We start from the raw sequence: 20,697 nt of genomic DNA, 5'->3' as shown, positions 1-20,697 counted from the left end.
TGCATGTAAGGGTCATGACTACATGGGGTATATAGATAAGGCTTTTTCTTCAAAATCAAAGGAAGCCCCTTCTTTCTTTTCCTTCATTGCTCTCTTCCATCCCTTACTGCTTCCTCCTCAAGCTAAAGGGACAAGAATTGGACGCACATTGTTTCCACTCTGTGTGCATTATGGATGAGAGGTGTCAGTGGTGTTCGATCAGTGGCCGGCTGTGGTTACCCAACACTGTGTACTTGTGTCTATGTGAGCTGCAGCGTGTGACTATGACTGAGAGTAAGAAGTCACCGAGGTCACACCAAGACACACACACACCTGACAGCCTACCTGTGTGTTATTATCTCGATTCATTTGCTCAGTTTGATCAAGCCCTAGGTGTGAAGAATTTCATTAACTTTTAAAGCTTTGAAACACGAAGAAGGAAAAGCTTTAAAGTCTAGGGCGATGTTAAAAGATTCTTTAACCAACAACAAGTCAGAGTTACAACCGTCCAGGGTCTGGAGATGTTTGAGTGAGACCCACTCCCACCTCCAACCTGACACCACTGCCAGCCGTCAGGTTATTCTCTCATAACTGACTCATATCAACACATCAGAGAAACACTGCTTCTTATCACTTCTATGCGGATTGTCACCATTTATCTTAACTTCTGTTGAACTGTCCCTCCTGTCGGTCGATAGACATCACTTCACAGGGGTCTATGACATCACTAGGTCATCTTATGTATGCAAGCCTACAATTATGAATTGGGAAGGCAATGTTAAGTGTAACCTGGTTGGAATGTTAAAATTCCACCAGGTTATTGGTGTCCGATGTAAACCCACTCCCAAAGTCTCTACACCAGGCAAAGTACCATCTGTCATCCCTTTTACTTAAATTCAAGATCAATGATTTCCTAAACCTGTGTCTAAACCTGAGGTTGACTGTTGATACTTTTGTTTTGAAGTGAAGCCCTTCATCACCTTTATACAGATTTGTTAGTACATTTTCCTGTGAGCTGCTGCTATGAGCAGTGGAACGAGTGTGAAACAAAATCCCACCACTCACACCACACAGCAAGTGGATCAGATGCTGAAAGCTGGCAACAGGAGTCACACTTAGCTCAACGTAAATCATAGCTGCGATGAAAATGTGCTGGCAGAAAGCTAGTACATATTTTGGTTGCCTCTGGAGAGGCTCTTGATCAAAGATGGTCTGTTCCCAGGGGACCTGCTGTGTCCTGGTCTGAAAGAACATCTGATATGTGTGAAGTGAAGGAAACACTGATCATCTCAGTTTGATCTTAATTCAAACAAAGTTATAGCAAGAAAAATGAAGTTGCAAAATTAAGCATGTTGGTTAAATATTCATTACATGCAGTCATATGTTGCTTGAAACCATTTTGTTTACCATGAATTCAAACTAGGGATCTTCATCATCTACAACATGGAAATCTGATGTTGTTTTCTCCATAAGAGTATTTTGTAGCATACACAGTCCTAAAATACAAACTACACAAGGCAACGCATGGGGAACCTATACAATCTATACATTGACCTGCTGCAACAAAGATAGGAGGTCTTGGTCTGTTTCTATTTGTGCTTTAACAGCAATAATAGTTATTTTTAGTTGTTTCCAGAGATATTAACTGATTAAATATCCCTATTTCTACTCACTCTTTCAGTTGGCCAGTGCTAGGATTATTTCTGTCTGAAAAAACAATGTTATAGAACACCTATAACGTGGTCATTTCTCTTTAGAATGAGAGGACAGGTTACTGTTTGTCTGCCAACAGCGGTTTTACAACTCCAAACCCACGGAGTTAAAACGGCTGCAGGTTTCAAGCATTGATTCCAAACTCTCTAACTGAAATGTGCTGTTAACATGGTGAGGTGTCATTAAAATAGCAGGAGCGACAGGAATGACAACACCTTTGTAATTCTATATACAAGGCTGTAGCATTTTATGAGGTACTTTTGTGGAGCAGATTACTGGCGAATGCCTGAATCTCCAGTATAAACAGAGCAAAGTGAAATGTAGGGGAGAACAGAACTGGCAACACTCTCTAGTATCAGGAGATGGCTTCTCCTCTCCTCTCTCTTCTTCCAACAACACCTCCACATTTTATGTGAAAACACTACAAAAGTCAGTGTGTCGCTCCCATTTCTCCTCCATTGGGTCGCCCCACTTTTCAGAGCAATAGGAATCTTAACCTTCTCTCTTTCTCTCTCTAATGTGTCAAAGGTGTCTTATGTTCCGTGTTGAATGACGAGATTATGTTCAGTCCAGTGGTTGGCTTAATTGATATACATTTGAAATGTGAATTCCTTTTTGCGCGAATCTATATTGGATTTTGCATCAACGTGATTATCCTGTAATTTGGCTTTTGTGAATAAACGTGATTTTAAAAATCAAAATAAATTCTCCCTCTTTCTCCCTCTCTCTCTCTCTCTCGGTTTTGCTCGACTATCCATAAGTGGACAATGTCAGGCTGATACGCTGGCATTAATCCAGGCAGTTTCTGACTATACTTCATAGCGAATGCGAGATGCATGGCATCTCTTGTCACCATGGAGGCGGTGTAATGTTGCTGTGGACCAGCATCCTGTTGCCTGGTCCTGCTCCACGTCTCTAAACAAACACACTGTTGGCACTAGAGAGAATTCTCAGAGGGCTCCCCCATCTAATGTCCTTTGAAGTCCATCTCACTTCAAAGGTTAATTCAGGGAGGCAACACTGAAACCTAAAAAATATGGGACGGTGATGGACGCATGCTTTATACTGATGCCACACACACACAGTTCTTGTGGCCATCAACATGTGCAAGCTCAAATGACACATCCTCACAAACACTGACTTCCTTTGTGATACTGTCCTGCTTATTTCAGGCTCCACTTAACTCTAAATGTAACACACAGAAATGTACACCCACACACACACACACACACGCACAAACAAACACACCCGTATCCACATCTCGGATTGCTCTGACAAATAGCTTCTGTCTTCCTACCATCTTTGTGGTACAGGTTGATCTCCACTTTCCTCTCCTCTGACCCCAGCAGGGCCTGCGCCATCTGGGCGATGGCCAGTCTCTTGGTGTCAGGTCCATACAGGAAGTTGCACGTGCAAGGCTTCTGCATGATCTCGGCACGCGAGTAGCCACACATATGGCAGAAACCATCATTGCAGAAGATGATGGCACAGTTCTCCACTCTCGCATTCGCTATGACGAACTTACGACCTGTGGAAAGAAGGAGAGAAGGATACATGAGTTACACCAAGACTAGATGACTGACAGACGGCAGATGGCTAGTGTAGTCTTCTGTTTTGTTTCTTTGGATTGGTTGTGTTCTGTTGGCTCTTTAGTTTCCTTTATACACTCCTTGCACAGGAGTGGCTGCTAACGGAAAAGGGAGGATGAAGCAAGAGAAGAGAATGTATGAGAATGAATACCTGTACAGGAAATGGAAGACCGTAAAGACAGATGTCGGGAAGGAAGGAAGGAAGAACGATAGAAAAATGGGGAGAGCAGAAATATCATGGGTAATAAGCATCATCAAGTATGTGATGAATGGAAGGAGACCTGGATGAGAAGATAAGGCAGAGTAGGGGATAGAGATGATGAAAGACAGGAAGAATCAGACCACATAACTTAGCATTTATACATGCACATATCTCTCATCCCCAGAACATTTCAGTGTGCAGATGTGAAATTAGTTTAAATGGGTCCTATTATGAAAAACACATTTTTTCAGGTCTCTACATTTACATAGTGGTCCTCCCTAACACGACCAAATCCTATAATATGGAAAACAAATGCTTCCTGCATCAATAGATATATTATAAACTGAAAAATCCACAACGAGTACGCTCGGATTTGTCACAGTTCAATTTGTGACGTAACAAATTGAATGATAGAGAAAGTAAATCGACCTATCTTGAGTCACATGTGATTGTCCACCCGGATATGGGCTTGGTCATCCCCAAGAGGGAGTTCGTTCAGGCTATGGTAGCGGTGTGTGGTAACGACATGGCTCACAGACGGTGTTGTTAGCCAGCAATCTGTCATTGTTCGTAACGATTGTCGGAAACATTATTATATCCTGTTCATAATCATCTGTCGTCTCATCCAAGACATTTCAAATACGGTGTAGATAGATAGATAGATAGATAGATAGATAGATAGATAGATAGATAGATAGATAGATAGATAGATAGATAGATAGATAGATAGATAGATAGATAGATAGATAGATAGATAGATAGATAGATAGATAGATAGATAGATAGATAGATAGATACTTTAATAATCCCGGAGGAAATTGCACTTGGACATCTAGAAATTGTAGTTGGACATCTAGCAGCTGAATGACATGTACTAAAAAAGCAAAGTATGGGACCTTTGATTGAAAAACCTTGATCTCTGTTATGACACATCATGCGAACAAACCGTACAAACCATCAGTCACAAAAGGCATGGGAAGCTCGCAAATCTACACCAATCATTCAAGAATTAAAAATATCCATTAACAAATGCATGACATTATAAAAATGTTCAAAATAATTAAGCCTAAGGAAACATAGCTAAGAGTGTATGAATAATTATTTGCAGATCATTTATATATTTATTCTGAGTGCAATTTTTTGCATCAATCACTTTTAAAATGAAATTATTTAAGAATGTGCTACTTGGGCTCTGATGCAGCCTCTCTGCCACACTGAAGTCACACTCACATTTTCAGCATACTTTTTCCCATGTTGTCTGGTGAAATTTTCACCTAACATGGTCTAAAACATATTTACAAGCTGCTAACAAGGCCACAAGTCACGCAAGACAAGCCCACTATAATGAATAGGCATTAAAACAGCAAGGATTGCATTTGGGAGTTGTTGATCAAATGGGTTTCAGTAACAAGATTGGACAGAAAAGTCAAAGTAGAGACCATTAAACTTTTTTAGGTTTTTTATTTAAAAATAACTTTGGCCACAATGTTATTTTACACACAGCAGGTCCTTAATTCACCCTGGTTCTCAAAAACATCCTAAATCTCTGGGTCATTTCCATTCCCAGTTCTTCGCAGAGGCCATCAGTGATAAATCTCCCTGAAGGTCTTCAGGCTGTGAACAGGAAAGCAGACCTCACTGCTGCAGAACACAGATTTTTGTTCCAGTAATCACTTCCTGTCAGTTTGTCGGCCCTTGATCACTGCATAACTATGACACAGAGCCTGGTCCTGGGAAACTGGCTTCAAAATAAAATAATCAGACGTCTCAATGTTCAGAAGCTGATGTGCAGATTTCACAATGCATCCAGTTCTCAAGACTGTTCACCTCCCTGTCAATCAAACGTCCATTCAAACAGCCTAACATATGTAGACCACGTCTACAGGTGTTAGACATGGTCTACAGTCAGTACCACCAGACCTTAGGTGGAGGGGGTTCTGAAACCGGCCCCCCTAAGGCCAATGCAACAGATGATGCTCATTATCCTCACTTCATGCGATTACTGATAGGTGCTTTCTTGATTAGTGCTTTTTAGCAAAATAAACAGAATTTTCATACACCTGTCATGTGGATGAACTTTTATGTCAAATGAAAAAATACTGATTTAAAAAAGGTTTTTAGATGACTATCAATGTATTTTCTGCTCAAATGATCAGTGATTTTAAAGATGCTAGCAATAACTGAGACAGCACCACTTGAGTCTCTCTATCACACACACACACACACACACACACACACACACACACACACACACACACACACACACACACACACACACACACACACACACACACACACACACACACACACACACACACACACACACACAAACACACACACACACACACACACACACACACACACACACACACACACACACACACACTTGATATTTTAGTCATTTGTGGACTATTGTCTAACCATTGATTAAAATTATAAAAGGGATGAAGAAGCAACACTGGAAATTGAAAATTAAATTAACCCTTAAATGCACAGGTGGGGTCAAACATGACTTCAGGGGTTGTTGTTTTCAAAAGCTTCAAAATGAAAAGTAATGTATTCTTAAATATTCCAGGTATTCCTCTTAAAACATGTTTGTGACATGAGGGCATTTACATTTTAGATTTACATTCATTTCAAGAAATTGCAGTTTTTGTATCACTACCCCACTCTTCCACAAGTGGGGTCACATATGACCCCAAATAGTTCTTATGGAATGAACCTAAAATTCTTAGTGACTTTGGCTGTCCCACCACCCAGACGCTCATTGTTACAGAGAAACACACGTGTCAGTCATTTCTCTATTTATGAACTTATTTTTTATTGATAGATTGTAATGTGTGATCAAATTAATGGTCAAATGTGTGAAATGTCAGGTTAGTTCTAAGAAGGCTGCTAGGAGGCCAGCTAGGATCCCTTTGGACGGTGCCCTACAAATGGTCCAGGACGGATGGGATGAAGAGCCTGTCGCTGGCATTCACTCAGAATCTGACATCTCAGATATAGAGGACTCAGACTATAGCCCCCTCACTGGACAAGGCCGGTCAGACCCACAGGAGGTCTCTGATAAGTCCTCTGAAGAGGACATAGATATTGTTCCCAACTGAAAGAGCCACAGGGGCTGCTACTGGGCAGAGTTACGTCCCAGACAAGCTTAAACACCAAGTCACAGTGGGTTTAGTACTGTCTCCTCAATAGATGCATGGAAGCTGTTCATGTCTGATGATACAATAGAAGAGGTGCTGACATGCACAAACATGGAAGGACATGTGGACACAGTCAGGGGGGAAGAGTGGAAAAATGTAACCAAACATGAGCTCTTGGCCTTCACTGGATTGCCTGTTCTTGTAGGAAGTGAGAAGAACTGTGTTGTACCAGTCCGTATGCTTTTTGGGAGTTCTCTGCACAACCCATTGTAAAAGGCCACTATGTTAATGAGAAGATTTGGACGACTTTGCCGTTTCTTACCCTTTGGTGACAAGTGGACCAGAGCCCAACGACTGAAAACAGACCACATGGCAGCTTTTCGCTACATACGGGACCTGTTCCTGGTCAACTTTAGGTACAAATTCATCCCCAGTGATTGTGTGACTGTGGATGAACAACTTGTTCCTTTCAAAAGGAGAACTCAGTTTCTGCAGTACATGCCAGGAAACCCCGCCAAGTGCGGCATTAAGATCTTCTGGGTTTGGGATGCACGTAGCCCATATGCAATTGATGGGGTTGTGTACCTAGGGACACAACCAGGTGAAAATGTCCAGAAGAATCTGGGGGAAAACATTGTCTGTCAGTTTTGCAGTGGATTCAGATCCACAGGTCGAAACATCACCACCGACAACGTCTTCACCAGTGTGCCTCTCGCAGAGTGTCTCCCGGAGAAAGGTCCGACTATTGAAGGAACTTTGCAACAGAACAAGCCAGACATTCCTCCAGTCATGACGGCTTCCAAGTCCAGAAAGGTCCATAACAACGAATTTGGGTTCAATGGCAACATGACCATGATCAGTAATGTAAGAGAGAACAGAGAAGCTGTTCTGCTGCTTAGCACAATGCACCACAGCAGGACGGTGGATGAAACCAGCTCAAAGGTTTCCGTCAACTGTGTGTATATACATCCACGGCCTACAGAAGTCATCCCTCTATCATCAAGCAGATTACTGGAGATGTGAACTCACTATATCATCACCGTGCAGTAATCCCTCTCTCATTTACGCCTCAAGATGCACGGCTTCACTGCATCGCAGATTTTTAGTAGGTAGTCATGTGATATTGTAAGTACATGCTATTTGCTGACAGCATCTGTGTACGTGCTGTGGTCAGACTCACGATGCCTCCTGCAACATTTCTTTAATACAAAAGAGCTTTTCAGTGTCTATAAGAGTGTGGGGAAAAGGTAGTGCAGATATAAGGTGCTTTATCATGAGTATGGGGAGGGTTGGTAAACTTTTAAATTACTATAAATAATAAAATTAATAGTTCATTGCTATATCGCTGCATTCCGTTTTGCAGGTGGTTCTCAAACTCATTTATCGCGGGTAACAAGGGAAATTACTGTATTATGAATGAATAATGAAGGAAGGGTAAAAACAATACTCCACAGTGACAATGACCCCTCCTAGAAGTTCTCCATTAGACTCAATTATGAAATGAGGCCTGAACAGGCAGAGAGTAGACAGTCATTACTGCCTTACAATGATGGCTCAGAAGCCATTCACAGTGGGCCATTTCATAAGTACTGATTAGATGCTTTTCCTCCACACTAAGACATTCTGTACACTTCATTTCTCTTGAAAACACATATTGCCCAATGACTTTAAGACAGCCTGACTGTTTGTGAGAAACTGTTCAGCCGCTGCACTTATTTAGTTTGAAATTAGTTTTGAGACTGCTGCTCAGTGATTTATGGATGCTAGAAGGATTTTTTATCTGAATTAACTGCTGAGCCATAACATGGACATTTGGGTTATTGACTGAGTGTATTTTTGTGAGTGTGCGTGACTGATAGTTCTCTCTATGTTTCTCTACTGCAATAACACAGAAGACTTCTAAAACAGCAATCAATGGCATAAAACACACAGTTGGAATGGAGAGAATGAAAAGAGAGAGGAAGCAGCAAGACAACACAGCATGAGCCACAAAATGTACATCACTGGATGAAGAGGCACATCAATGTGAGCAGATGAAATTCACTATAAAACAGGCACCCAGACTGGCCTGCATTCATCTATGAGCTCACTTAAGTCAGTATAAAGCATAAAGAAGTGAACCAAAGGCAAATAAAGACTGACTTTATTTACCAAATATGTAATAGTGGCATTTTGCCATCTTTGCCAGATATAAACACTCCATCTATTGCCGGTTGTCATTGATGTCTCACATATTAAATCATCTTTGCTCATTTCTAAAATGTCCTCTGCACTAAGGAAAGCAGCTTCTCTTCTGCGTGTCTTCGAAGAAAAAACTGTTTATTTATTTTATTTTTTTATCTACCACTGTTATCAGCCTAACATGTTTGACTACTGCATTGTGCATTGGCTTCAATCCCTATCATTATGAAAAACAGAAAATGATAAATGCTCCAGGTTTGATATAAATAAGATTATAGAATACCTGCAGCCACACCTGAAAACCCTGAAACATTAAAGTTCACTGCTGAAGTATTCCTTCCTTTATTGTATTGTTTTGTTTGTACTTGTTGTTGGTTCTATTGTTGTCTATTTTAGAGCTTAAATCTTATTGGATAGGAGAAAATTGTGGAAACACAGCTAAAGTCATAAGTTAACTTTACAATATATGGAATAATTTGGATTAAAAAGAAAACTGATTTGGTCTGAAGCCTTAAAGACTTCCATATACCACTGAACCCAGTAGAGCCCCAGAACTTCCAGTTCCATGACTGGAATGCTTCTTCAGACTCTGACTTTAGCTACTGGTTGAATACTTAAAGGGGTCCTGTTATGACAAACCCATTTGTTCAGGTCTCTACATATACATAATAGTCCTGCCTAACCCTACCAAATCCTAAACGTCACATCTGGCGTGATTGACAGAGGGATTGACCTATCCTGAGTCATATTTGATTGTCCACTCGGATAAGGGTGTGGTCATCCCCGAAGTGGAATTCCTGTCCAGGCTACAGTAGCAGTGTGTGGGAATGACCAGGCTAGGAGCTACACACTGAAAGTTCCTCACAAGCTGTTGAAGTCAGCTTGCTTTTGGCGAACTACTTAACTCCACTTAAGTTGTGTGTGTGTGTGTGTGTGTGTGTGTGTGTGTGTGTGTGTCCACGAAAGATGTATTCTCTGCGTCAAAGCGAACACATACTCAGACTCATAGCAGATGAGGACGTTGTCTGATTTTTGATGAATCAAAGCACACGTTTGGTCTTACCTCTCCGGTAACATGTTTCTTTGGACTGCGTTAGCTTAGCTCCTAGGTGTTGGTAGCCAGCAATCTTTTATTGTCCGTGACGATTGTCAGAAAATACAACTTTAATTAAGTCCTGTCCGTAAACATTTGTTGCCATCTCCACTGATTTTTGTCCCATTTGCAAACACTGTGTGTTTTAAATTCTTTGCAACTTTTAATGGTGGTTTCAGTAGGATCAGCCATCTCCTATTTACACAACGGAGCAATGGAGTCACTTTCAGTTGACCGAGAAAACAGTTCCACAAAATAAAAACTTATTTGAATGTGAGGGGGGGAGGGGGGTGTTGATAGAGAGAGCTCAGAGGATTAACACGGAGCATTTCAGATTTTATCAATAGTCAATCAAAGATATTGAGGACCACGGATCAGTTTGGAGCAAGACATTATAAATATAGTGTAGTTGGACATCTGGCAGCTGAATGACATGAATTGAAAAAGGCATCATATGGGACCTTTAACATTCTGGTCACTAGAGTAACTGCTCTGATCTTGAAGGGCCGTTGCAAACAAACACTGATGGATGGTGACACGTAAATTATTTTTCAAATAAAAAGTCAATTCAACAGTTCCCCTCATAAGGGATCAGTGACATTACAAAACACACATTTTCAGTTTTATATCCAGTTAAATCAGAGCTGGTGGACTCATGTTAATACATCTTTGTTCTTACTATGTTCAGTTACAACAGATCCCACAAATGAGCAAACCCGTTAATCTGTGCCCAGACAGCTTCCGATGCAGCAGTTACAGTAAAACTATGCCTTCTACAGCATGCACACCAAAGAGATGTCTCGTGACATCGTTCACATTCACAAATATAGAATTTTGCACAAAAAAAAAGTTTCTTTTTCTTTTCAATTCCAAGATAAAATTTTCCATCAATCAAAGTCAGAGTACAGGACTGTCTGTGTAACAACACATCTTCTGTCCTCTTCCTACACAGAAAAGAAAACCACATCTAAATCATCAAGGCTGGATTCAACAGGCTGTTCTCACAGGAGACATAACCTGGAAGATGTTCCTGTTCAGATATTCATAGACATAGTGGAGGTCTGTTGTGTGGATGTGCTTGATAGCCTGCCTCCATGAGTTACGGGTGGCAGCAGCCTACAGAGCGTCATAAAACTTGATGGCTGGGTCTGGGTACAGTGAGCACAGGCCAAGATAAAGGAAGAAATGTTGGCGTGTTCTAAGCAGTGCTGTACAGTTCATTCTCCAGCGTCTGAGTGAGTGGTTTTTAGTCACTGATAATGGCCAAAGGAACAAAGTCGATTGTTTTCCCCAAGCAGTTTATGTCCACCCTGAGGCCATTACATTCCAAGACGGCAGAAAAGATGCAGTATGCATGCGTTCATGTGGAAAGTGTCTCTTTTTAATCACTCTGTGCTCTTTCTGCCACAAGGAGTTAAAAAAAAACCCATATCTTTATCGTTTTTACTCTAGAAAAAAAACGTATACACACATGCACATATACAGTATATACACACATACACATTCATTCATTCATCTTCTAACCCGCTTAATCCGCTAACGCAGGTTGCGGGGTAGCCAGTGCCTATCCTAGCAGTCTCAGGGCGTGAGGCAGGGGACGCTCCGGGCACGACGCCAGTGTACCGTGGAGCCACATAGAAACAAACAATCATTCACACACACACTCACTCCTATGGTCATTGTGGGATCGGCCAATCAACCTGAAGCGCATGCTTTTGGAGGTGGGAGGAAGCTGGAGAACCCGGAGAGAACCCACGCAGACACGGGGAGAGCATGCGAACTCCGCACAGAGCGGGACTCGAACCCAGGTCCGCCGTGTTGTGAGGCAGCAGCGCTAACCACTGCGCCACCGTGCCGCCACACATAGACATATTAATACATATATATAGGTATATATACATATAGACATACAGTGTTATTTGACGCACATTTATGACAGGGAGGTACGATCGTCAGACAGCCTGCGTCACTGGGACACAAGTTTTAAATGCACTCCATAAAAAAAAAAAATTCACAATTTTCATTTCTCCATATGAATTTTGAACACGGAAATTGCCATTATGTTATGACTTCAGGCGGGTTCAGCCTTATTAAAATTGACCAAACGGCAGATTAACATCTTAAGCTCATGCTTGGAGTGTCCTATTTCAAATGCAGTAGAGCTGAGAGTTGAGTTAGCCTCTGGTGGTCCAGAACAAGAGTCAAGCATGCCCTGTATACATGCATTACAATTCAGCTCTCAACCCACGACTGAGCCACACTAGCCTTTGCTGAATATGACAAAGTTAGGAACACGCATCTAACAAACACTAATAATTTGATTGGGATAATTATTTCCTGAGGCTTTTATTGATCCAAATCCAAGCATTAAGCGTGTCATTAAATTGAAAACATTTGGATCCACACAACAAAATAGTTGTTGAGATTTTATCTCCCATGAAACGCTGAAGTAAATACGAATATTTTCAATTTGTGATTCATCTTGATTAATGATTAATCACAAGTAATCATTGTGATTAACATCAAGGGTTTAGTCAGTTTGTTGATTTGTGGCTCTGTGACTCTTTCCTGAAGTCGGTGTTCCATTAGCTTGACCAGAGATAGATAGCTGGGGTCAGGATGCTGTTAATGGTGATTATTCTTCAAACACCAAAATGTTTCAAACTTGTTCTGTTATTGCTGCAGAATACTGGCACAATAATTAATGCTAATGATCACGCTGTGTAACTGGTCAGTATTATTTCCATTTATCTGTCGTTGCAGAAATTTTCCCAGCATGCTTCCACATCCAGTGGTCAGGTGGTCAACAGCCTGATGACATCACTGACAGCCCTGACCGCCTCTCTGTTCTTGGACTGCAGGTTTCCTCTCATGAGCTTCTCAAACCAGAGAAGTGGGAGTTGATGGAGAGGCTGATTAAAAGCAAGCCGCAGCTGTTCAGGAGAACACCTTTTCAAATTCATACATGCAAACACACACACACACATTCATGAGGCAACATACAGTACATTACAGACATACATCAGATCTCCGATAAACATTCTCGCAGACTTTCCAATGCAGACTGAATAATTCAGACCAGACCTGAGGCTTTGCAGTCTACCAATTTGTCTGTGTGTTTGTGTGCACGCAGTGTGTTTGTGTGCACGCAGTGTGTTTGTGTGCATGCAGTGTGTTTGTGTGCATGCAGTGTGTTTGTGTGCACGCAGTGTGTTTGTGTGCTGGTAGGGGAGTGAATGTGGAATCTCCCTCAGCACTCTGCGTAGGCGGATGAGGGGGACACCCATGTGTTACAAGCACAAGTCCTCACACTATTTCTGTGGCTGTTTCCTACAGAGACAGAGAGATAACTGCTGATGTCAAGAGGAGAAAGAGAACAAGATGAGTGTAAAGATAAAGAAGATTAAAGGATGGAAAGCTGAGGAACACCTAGAGAATAGAATTAAACCTGGAAGACAGCAGATATTTGAGGACGGATGGGCTACAATGGCAGGCTGCAGATTTTTTGGTTTTGTTTTTTGTCTCTATTCCTTTCTAACCATGCAATTGCCATGGAAACTGAAGATCTGACACATGCTAAAAACACCAAGAACTAACACGATAAATTTAGACCAGATGCAGACACCTTTATATACCAGATCATCCCGTAGACCAGGCTGTCTATTCTCGGTGTTGTGCAGTAATAATAAATCAGAAGTGTCCTACAGACACTGACTCACTGACAGTTGCTAAATACGTGATGACGATCGATCAGAGCGTGTGCACTGACTCAGCAGCAGTTCCTGTTGTTTATCTCAGCCATTAAATGTATGGGTTTCAGACCATAACATTAAACAGTAAAAATACAGTGTGGTGACGGTTTACTATGTGTAGAATGATGTCATGCTGTCTGTGTGTTCAAATATACAGCATGTGTCAGTAAATAAAAGGGATATGACACTAATTTAATTCGGGGTGTACCCCGCCTTTCACCCGTAGCCAGCTGGTTGTGATTGTGATCATCTGGTCTACAAGAAAATGAATGGATGGAATAATTAGTAAATGTTACAGCACCAACCAGATGACCATAATAAACATGTATTTGTCACTATGAGCATATTAGCCTCAGACACTGGCTTAACACAGATTAAGGGAAACTATTTCAAAATTATTAGTTGTTAAATTAGTTAAAATTAACACATTTATTATTTAAAAATGTTGCTTTTTCCTTTGGATAACCGATGGTCAATATTATTATAATAATGATTATTCTGAGATGATAGTTTTATTCATTTCATAACCAAATGACAGTATTAAATATTCCTTGAATAGAAATGTAATGGTTTTTGTCTTGACATGCCAGACCTTGAAATGTTTTCTGGTTTTTAAGTGGACTCATTACAGACATGTCTCTGTTTGACAAAAATACTCTTAATAAAGATAAAGTAAGTCATAATTACAACAAAACAAAAAGAAAAAAGATTGCATATGTTCGTAGAGCAAAATCAATGAGCATTTAAATCTGAAATAATTTGATCACACCATTACTGGAATGGCTTCATGTAAGCCTTTGGACCTTCTTAACTCAACAGACAGAACTGTTCAGCCCTAGAGACGCCCCAAAGACTGGACAACACCCCAATCTTCTGACCATAGAGCAGAGTGTTGGACCTCGTGGTCCATTTATTGAAATGAAGTCCTGCACTGTTAGACGACTGAATCAAAGATGTGAAGCCTGATAAGGCCAGATATCAAAAACAATGGGGGAACAAGGGCATTTTCTCAGGGGCATCTATAACTTGGGCTGTAGTTCATACACTCAGTCTATCATCTCTCAACAGGTGAGGGACAATAAAATCCACAAGAGTCCCCTCCTCCCCTACAAAGTCAGCCAGGGTTTGAGAACAGAAGCCCCCTGAAAGACATCTTTTACTTTTTGTGCCTACCCTGAGCTCCATACCTGCCCCCCCCACCCCCGACCGCAACTCCACCACATGAACATGGAGCGCGATAGCAGGAACAGATCCAGATCATTTGTGTCCTATTCAAAAGTGGGCTTGCAAACCCACATGCTCAAACCACATTAATTATTTTGTGATTATTGTCAATATTAATTTAAATAATAATTGCAGAAATGTATTGTTATTTTTATTTGTTATGTATAAAGACTTTACCAAATGATCAAATAATTATTTTTAATAACTAATCATACATTAATAACCAATTTCCTCCAATAGACCCAAGACTATTCAAGGCGCCAGATTGTGAGCGTGCAGCTGGTAGAGTGGCGGCGCAGCTAATTACATTATCAGTCAGCCCTTTCCCTTTACCCTCAGGCGCCAGAGAAACAAACCTGTTCATAGAGGTATTACATTATTTAACCAAAATGAAAATGCTGTCAAAGCAAAAGATGCTTTTCCAAAATGTAGTCACATCCTCATCTCATTTGAGATGCTGACTGGACACTGATGGTGAGATAGAAGTGAACACTGCTGGAGAAGTGCTGATTTCATCAGTCTGGGATGGCTGACAAGGAAGGCTGGGGGTTCTGTCATATTTTGACAGGATTTATTTTATTCCCTGTGGAGCTTCATTTTGCACCAGCATCTAAACAGTTTTCATAAATAATAAATTTCCACCAATATGCATTCATTTATTTACTGACTAAGAAAGAGTTGACAAAAAACCCTGCCAGATATGGTCTTCTGTGTCAGCCATATCATGACAGACAGCACATACGTGGCATTTTCTAAATATAGTTACAGGTTGCAGTTAAACTTTCACACACCAGTCAGCAACTCAAATCTGACTTTGTTTGAGTGTGTTTTTGTGGGGTGTGTTGGCATCCATTGCACCCCAGAAGTGCACTGTTACACATTTCAGGGATGTCACAACCATGTTTGCATGATGAAGATTTTTTAAAAAAAAACCCTGACATTTATACATTTCTGTGTTAAAAACCTTCTGTCTTCATCCAACACCGTTGTTCAAATAATTTTCATACACACAAATATGGTAGGAAAAGCTGCAATATGTATGCCAAAGCAGAAGTTGGCAGTGTAACTTCAACATCAACACTGCACTGTCCTAGCATAGCTATTATGTAGAAGATTACATTCTAGATTACACTACATTCATGACCTGCATGTGAATGTTTCCACCAGGAAGGTTGTTGAGAATCCTGTTATACCTTGGCATAAACAGAGTATTCAGAGGCAGCTAAGACCAAGCATTCAAACAGATATGCAACATTTACATGATATTTACATTCTCTTACCGTGACATATGCTAGAACTGAGTTCTGTCCAGAAATTGTGTGCAAGGAAAAATCTGTTTCCTTGTCCCACTGGGTGGATTCTTCCCTAAAAGGTAATCAACCATTCCCTTGACTGATCCCTGTCTCCAATAAAAGTTTCCGCAAATATGACAATAACATTTTTCATTACATCCCTTTCCTCATGGATCTTGCAGTGTTAGAATAAATGAAGTAATACAAAAAAAATGAAGAAGTCATGGATCCACCACTCGACTGTGATCCAATGGTTTCTTCTTCGAGACAAATTCTAGTCTTCCACTTTGTTGTAGGTTTTAAAAATCACACATCATCAATAATCATGACTATTCATGCATAACCATGAGTTCAGTTTTCTTCAACCTTTTCTAACGTCGACCATATTTAGGCTGTGATTGGTCAATTCATGATCACATTGTTGACAATTTTTGAAAGAAGACACAAAAAACTCCTGTGCTTGATGGCCAGGGGTAAGGTTATAATTGAAGGTAGAGCTAGGGTTAGGATTAGGGTTAGGATTGCCATTGCATGGCATATCAGCAGGATCATCTCCCTCCCTGGTCTGCCCCCTGCCACATTCTTGAACTCTACCCTCACCCTGCTCTGTCCCCCCAGCACCTGACAATCTCTCTCTCTCCCGCCGTTAATTCAAGGACTGTGCACACGTCACTTTCCCCTTACGGGATTAGAGAGTGTATAGAGATGTTTAGCGTCCTTGTCTTTTGTCTTACACTTTGTCTTGTACTGCCTGTTGTCCTGTCTGTGTTGTACTGCCTATGTTGAGCTGCCTGTTTAACTGCCTGTGGTGTACTGCCTGTTGTACTACCTGTGTTGTACTGCCTGTTCCACCGTGGGTCTGACAGGACTTCAATTTCATCTCTACTGTATGTCGTGCATATATGGTAAATTTGACAATAAAGTTGACTTTGACTTTTGATGTTGATAGAGTTAGGGTTAGGACTGGAGTTAGAGTTAGGGTTTGGGTTAGGATTGGAGTTTGAGTTAAGGTTAGGACCAGGGCTCAGGGATAGGATTGACTTTAGATTTAGGGTCAGGGGTTGGGGTTGGTACTGGGTTCAATCATTTCGATCTTTTTTCAAGCATTATTTTGGGATTCCTTGCAGCATTTACTCCCACTTGAAGCAATGTTAACCTTATTAACACTCAGCTGTTCTTTTAATGGCTTTTCCCTTTAGCGTGGCATCTTCACCATCTGGGCTTCATCAACCTTGACATTATCTCTAAATGTCACGAGGAAAGTAAATGAAGGTCAGAGACAAGAGACTTCATTATATATTGAAATCTCTGAAATACAATAAGTCCGAAAAATATAGTTTATATACAGATCTCAGTTATATCTCCAATACCATTACTACAAAAATATCAAATACTGGTTCCTGTAGCAGATTAGCTTACAGATGGGGCTGTAAATAAAAGGCAGCAATGACGTGAAACTCCACTGATTGACACCAATAAACACAGAATCAGAATGCTCTCAGTATTTTGTAAATCATGTCCTTGTGTTCTGATGCCAAATGTGCCAAAAAAGTTTTATAAAGCCTCCCTGCTAAATAGCTGCTCTAGCAAATGTTGAAAAATACTTTGATACAGTAGAAAAGTGTGTAACTGGACTCTAAACCATATTCTTTCTTTGTGAAATACTTTATGGTTTTGATACTCTGTCTACTTTTGGATGAGACATCATGTAGGTGACATCATGAGAGGCAGGGAAAAAATATATTATAGCAGTAATAGCACAAATATCGGAATACAGCAATCCCTCGCGCATCCGCACTTCAAGATGCCCGGCTTCACCTCATTGCAGATTTTTCATAGGTTTTGAGACTCACGGAACGCAGCACACTTTCATATATCAGGGAAACACTTACAAGCGCTTTAACAATCTATTAGAGTGTGGGAAAAGGTAATGCAGATACAAGGTGGTTTAATATCAGTATGGGAGGGTTCATCAATGCTTAAATGTCCTGGAACACATTAACCGCGAGTAATGAGGGATCACAGTAGAGACAGAAAATAAAAACCAGGTAGAAAACCTCAGATTCATATTTCTAAGGCATTAATTAATAGTAACCTCCAGCACAGGCACTCTGCTGGAGGTTACTATTGATTTTGAAACCAAAAACACAATGAAAATACGTCGATGACCGAGTTCTATGAGAAGGTGATGTGAAGATCACCCAAGGCTTGCCTTCCCCCCTTCAACACAGTTTGGCTTCGTGGCACTTTTTAGAGTGCAGTCCCCCGGCAGTCGTTAAGAGTGATAATCCCATAATCACAGCAGTCCTAAATGAGATGCTGTACTCTGAAGTGTCTCAGGGTACAGTCTGCACAGTGGCTTCTGCAGCCATAACAAGGTTATGCAGATTTATGCAAATGAGGTCTAATCCCAGGGACACTGGAAACTCCAGGGTCTTTAAATTGGTGAGATGGCCTTTCCTATACCAAAGTGTGTGTGTTTGAGGGATCCTATTTCCTCCATACAGGTGATAGGAAGACGAAATGAGAGAGGCGGGATGTTTTTAGGGGGCCTCAGAGAGGTGGTCTTGATAAACGGGAGGATGAGCGCTAAATGGCAGCTGCCAGGAGATTAACGGTGATAAATAGGAACGGGTGAAGGGCTGAGGAAGAGGACAGGAGAGGATGGAGAGCTAAAGCAACTTTGGACCGCAAAGAATAAGTGATGATAAACACACAGGCACGCCCTCACACTGCTTAGTCACTCTACCTAGAGCAAATTCTGATCACGACGTATGTGAAAAAGATGAATTCAGTTTAATTTAGATTACATACACACACACACATGCAAGAAAATACAATATGCAACAAGAAAAGACTTTCTTTTCTTTTTTTTGGAACAAGACCCATTTTCATGAGCTTGTGTAACCAACCAATGAACAAACCAATCACATCCTGCAAAATGGATATCAAGTAATTGGTTCCTCAGCTGAGCTGCTGATTGTTTGTCGTGACTGTAACAATAGATTTGTATCCTCTATATGTGATTTACAATCTCTTTGAATCAACCAGACATCTGTGACAAAAACACGGATGTTACTTTCGATCACAGCGTTTAGCTGCTGCAGAGCTTTACTGGACCGAACTAAAACCTCGACATTAAACATCTTTGATGGACCCGGTGAATGTGACCTTTCCACCTGTCAACCAGCCTCTCGGTGCCAGTGGGAGTCAGGAAACCCCTTAGTAATTTTAATGGACAGTGTTACAGTACTGTAACATCACATTTCAGGGAATGATGTCCTACCATTCCATTCCAGCTATGTTCAAAGGACCTAAAGGGTAACTGTCTGTGTGAAAGTTTCCATTTGAATCTTTTCATTCTTCTCCTGATTGCATTTGAGTCCTGGAGAACCTGAAGAGGTCCTACTGATGCCCTGAAGCCTGTGAGCCAGGACACGGCAGCGATGCAGCGATTGATGCTTTAGCCCTTTGGACTCATGCTCTTAAGAAGGCTAAGCCAATTAGATCCAGATAACATGAAGGGGGCTATGACTCCTACAGATATGCCCCGCCATCTACGGAAACAGAGAGGGAGCTAATCTTTCCCTCAATCACTGTGAAGAAAACAAATTTTCATTCTGACTTTTCAAAAGCATCTTTATGAAAGTTGGTCTCAGGGCATGTGCAGCTCTTTTTAGGCTCTATGTTCACATGGGTCAGCTGGGTTCCATCACACACAGAGAACACCTAACTTCATTGACTCAAATTCTGATCATGACGACATTATAAAACAATCCGCCACAGATAATGAAGTATAAAATGAAAAACGCCACAGTTTTTCAACACTTGGGATTCTAGACCATCTTCTCTTTATGGTCAGGATTTGTCTGTTTGATCCCTGTCTATTATATTAGCTGCATTTTACTCACAAGCTGTTCCTTCTTGTTTGATGTTTTTCTGGTCATTAACACGCCTGATATCAATGCAGCTGAGAGCTAAGCTGCCCTTCATGGCCAACCATGACAAAGTTTGAGCCATAGATTCAGGCCATCGTCAGGGTCACAACTCGGCTATCACAAATTAAGTCAGCAATTATCCATGGATTTCCTCTTAAACTGGTTGGCATGAACATTTAATTTTATATTCTCTGAATGGATGATGAGTCAGGAAGACAACCAGTGATTGTTTTTGACAGCCTCATCATGGGATTGCTAACCGATGGCTAACAACAGAAGTGACTGTAAGATTAATGATCAAAAATCACTAATGTTACATTGATTAATGCTTTTGGATTTAGTTCACTAACTCATTTGCTGCCAGCCTTTTTAGAGCAGGGATCACAACACTGCCAGAGGTTTTTGAGCATTTTGACTGATCTTTCAAGACCCACAGAATATTGTGTTCAATCACTATGGAAACAATAAAAACGCCAAAGTAAAAATAGAATAAATCATCTGTTTCTTCAGAAAAAGACTTTGTTTCTACCTTCTTTTGTTGTGCAGTTATCAGCGGTAAGACATAAGCTGGTTTCGGCAATAACACAG

General features: G+C 40.9%; 1 protein-coding gene across 1 annotated transcript in view; it reads right to left on the bottom strand.

The window, feature by feature from the left end:
* Positions 1-20,697, bottom strand: part of kcnh2b (potassium voltage-gated channel, subfamily H (eag-related), member 2b) — a 187,515-nt gene that overhangs the window by 159,054 nt on the left and 7,764 nt on the right. Inside the window, exon 2 of the mRNA XM_068343914.1 lies at positions 2,990-3,220. Coding sequence (XP_068200015.1) covers positions 2,990-3,220 — 231 coding nt within the window. The remainder of the gene's footprint in view (positions 1-2,989; positions 3,221-20,697) is intronic.

The sequence above is a fragment of the Antennarius striatus genome, chromosome 20 (genome assembly GCF_040054535.1).
Source record: "Antennarius striatus isolate MH-2024 chromosome 20, ASM4005453v1, whole genome shotgun sequence".
NCBI classification, from domain to species: Eukaryota; Metazoa; Chordata; class Actinopteri; order Lophiiformes; family Antennariidae; genus Antennarius; species Antennarius striatus.
The sequence above is the reverse complement of the archived record's forward strand: the minus strand, read 5'-3'. Positions and strand labels throughout refer to the sequence as shown.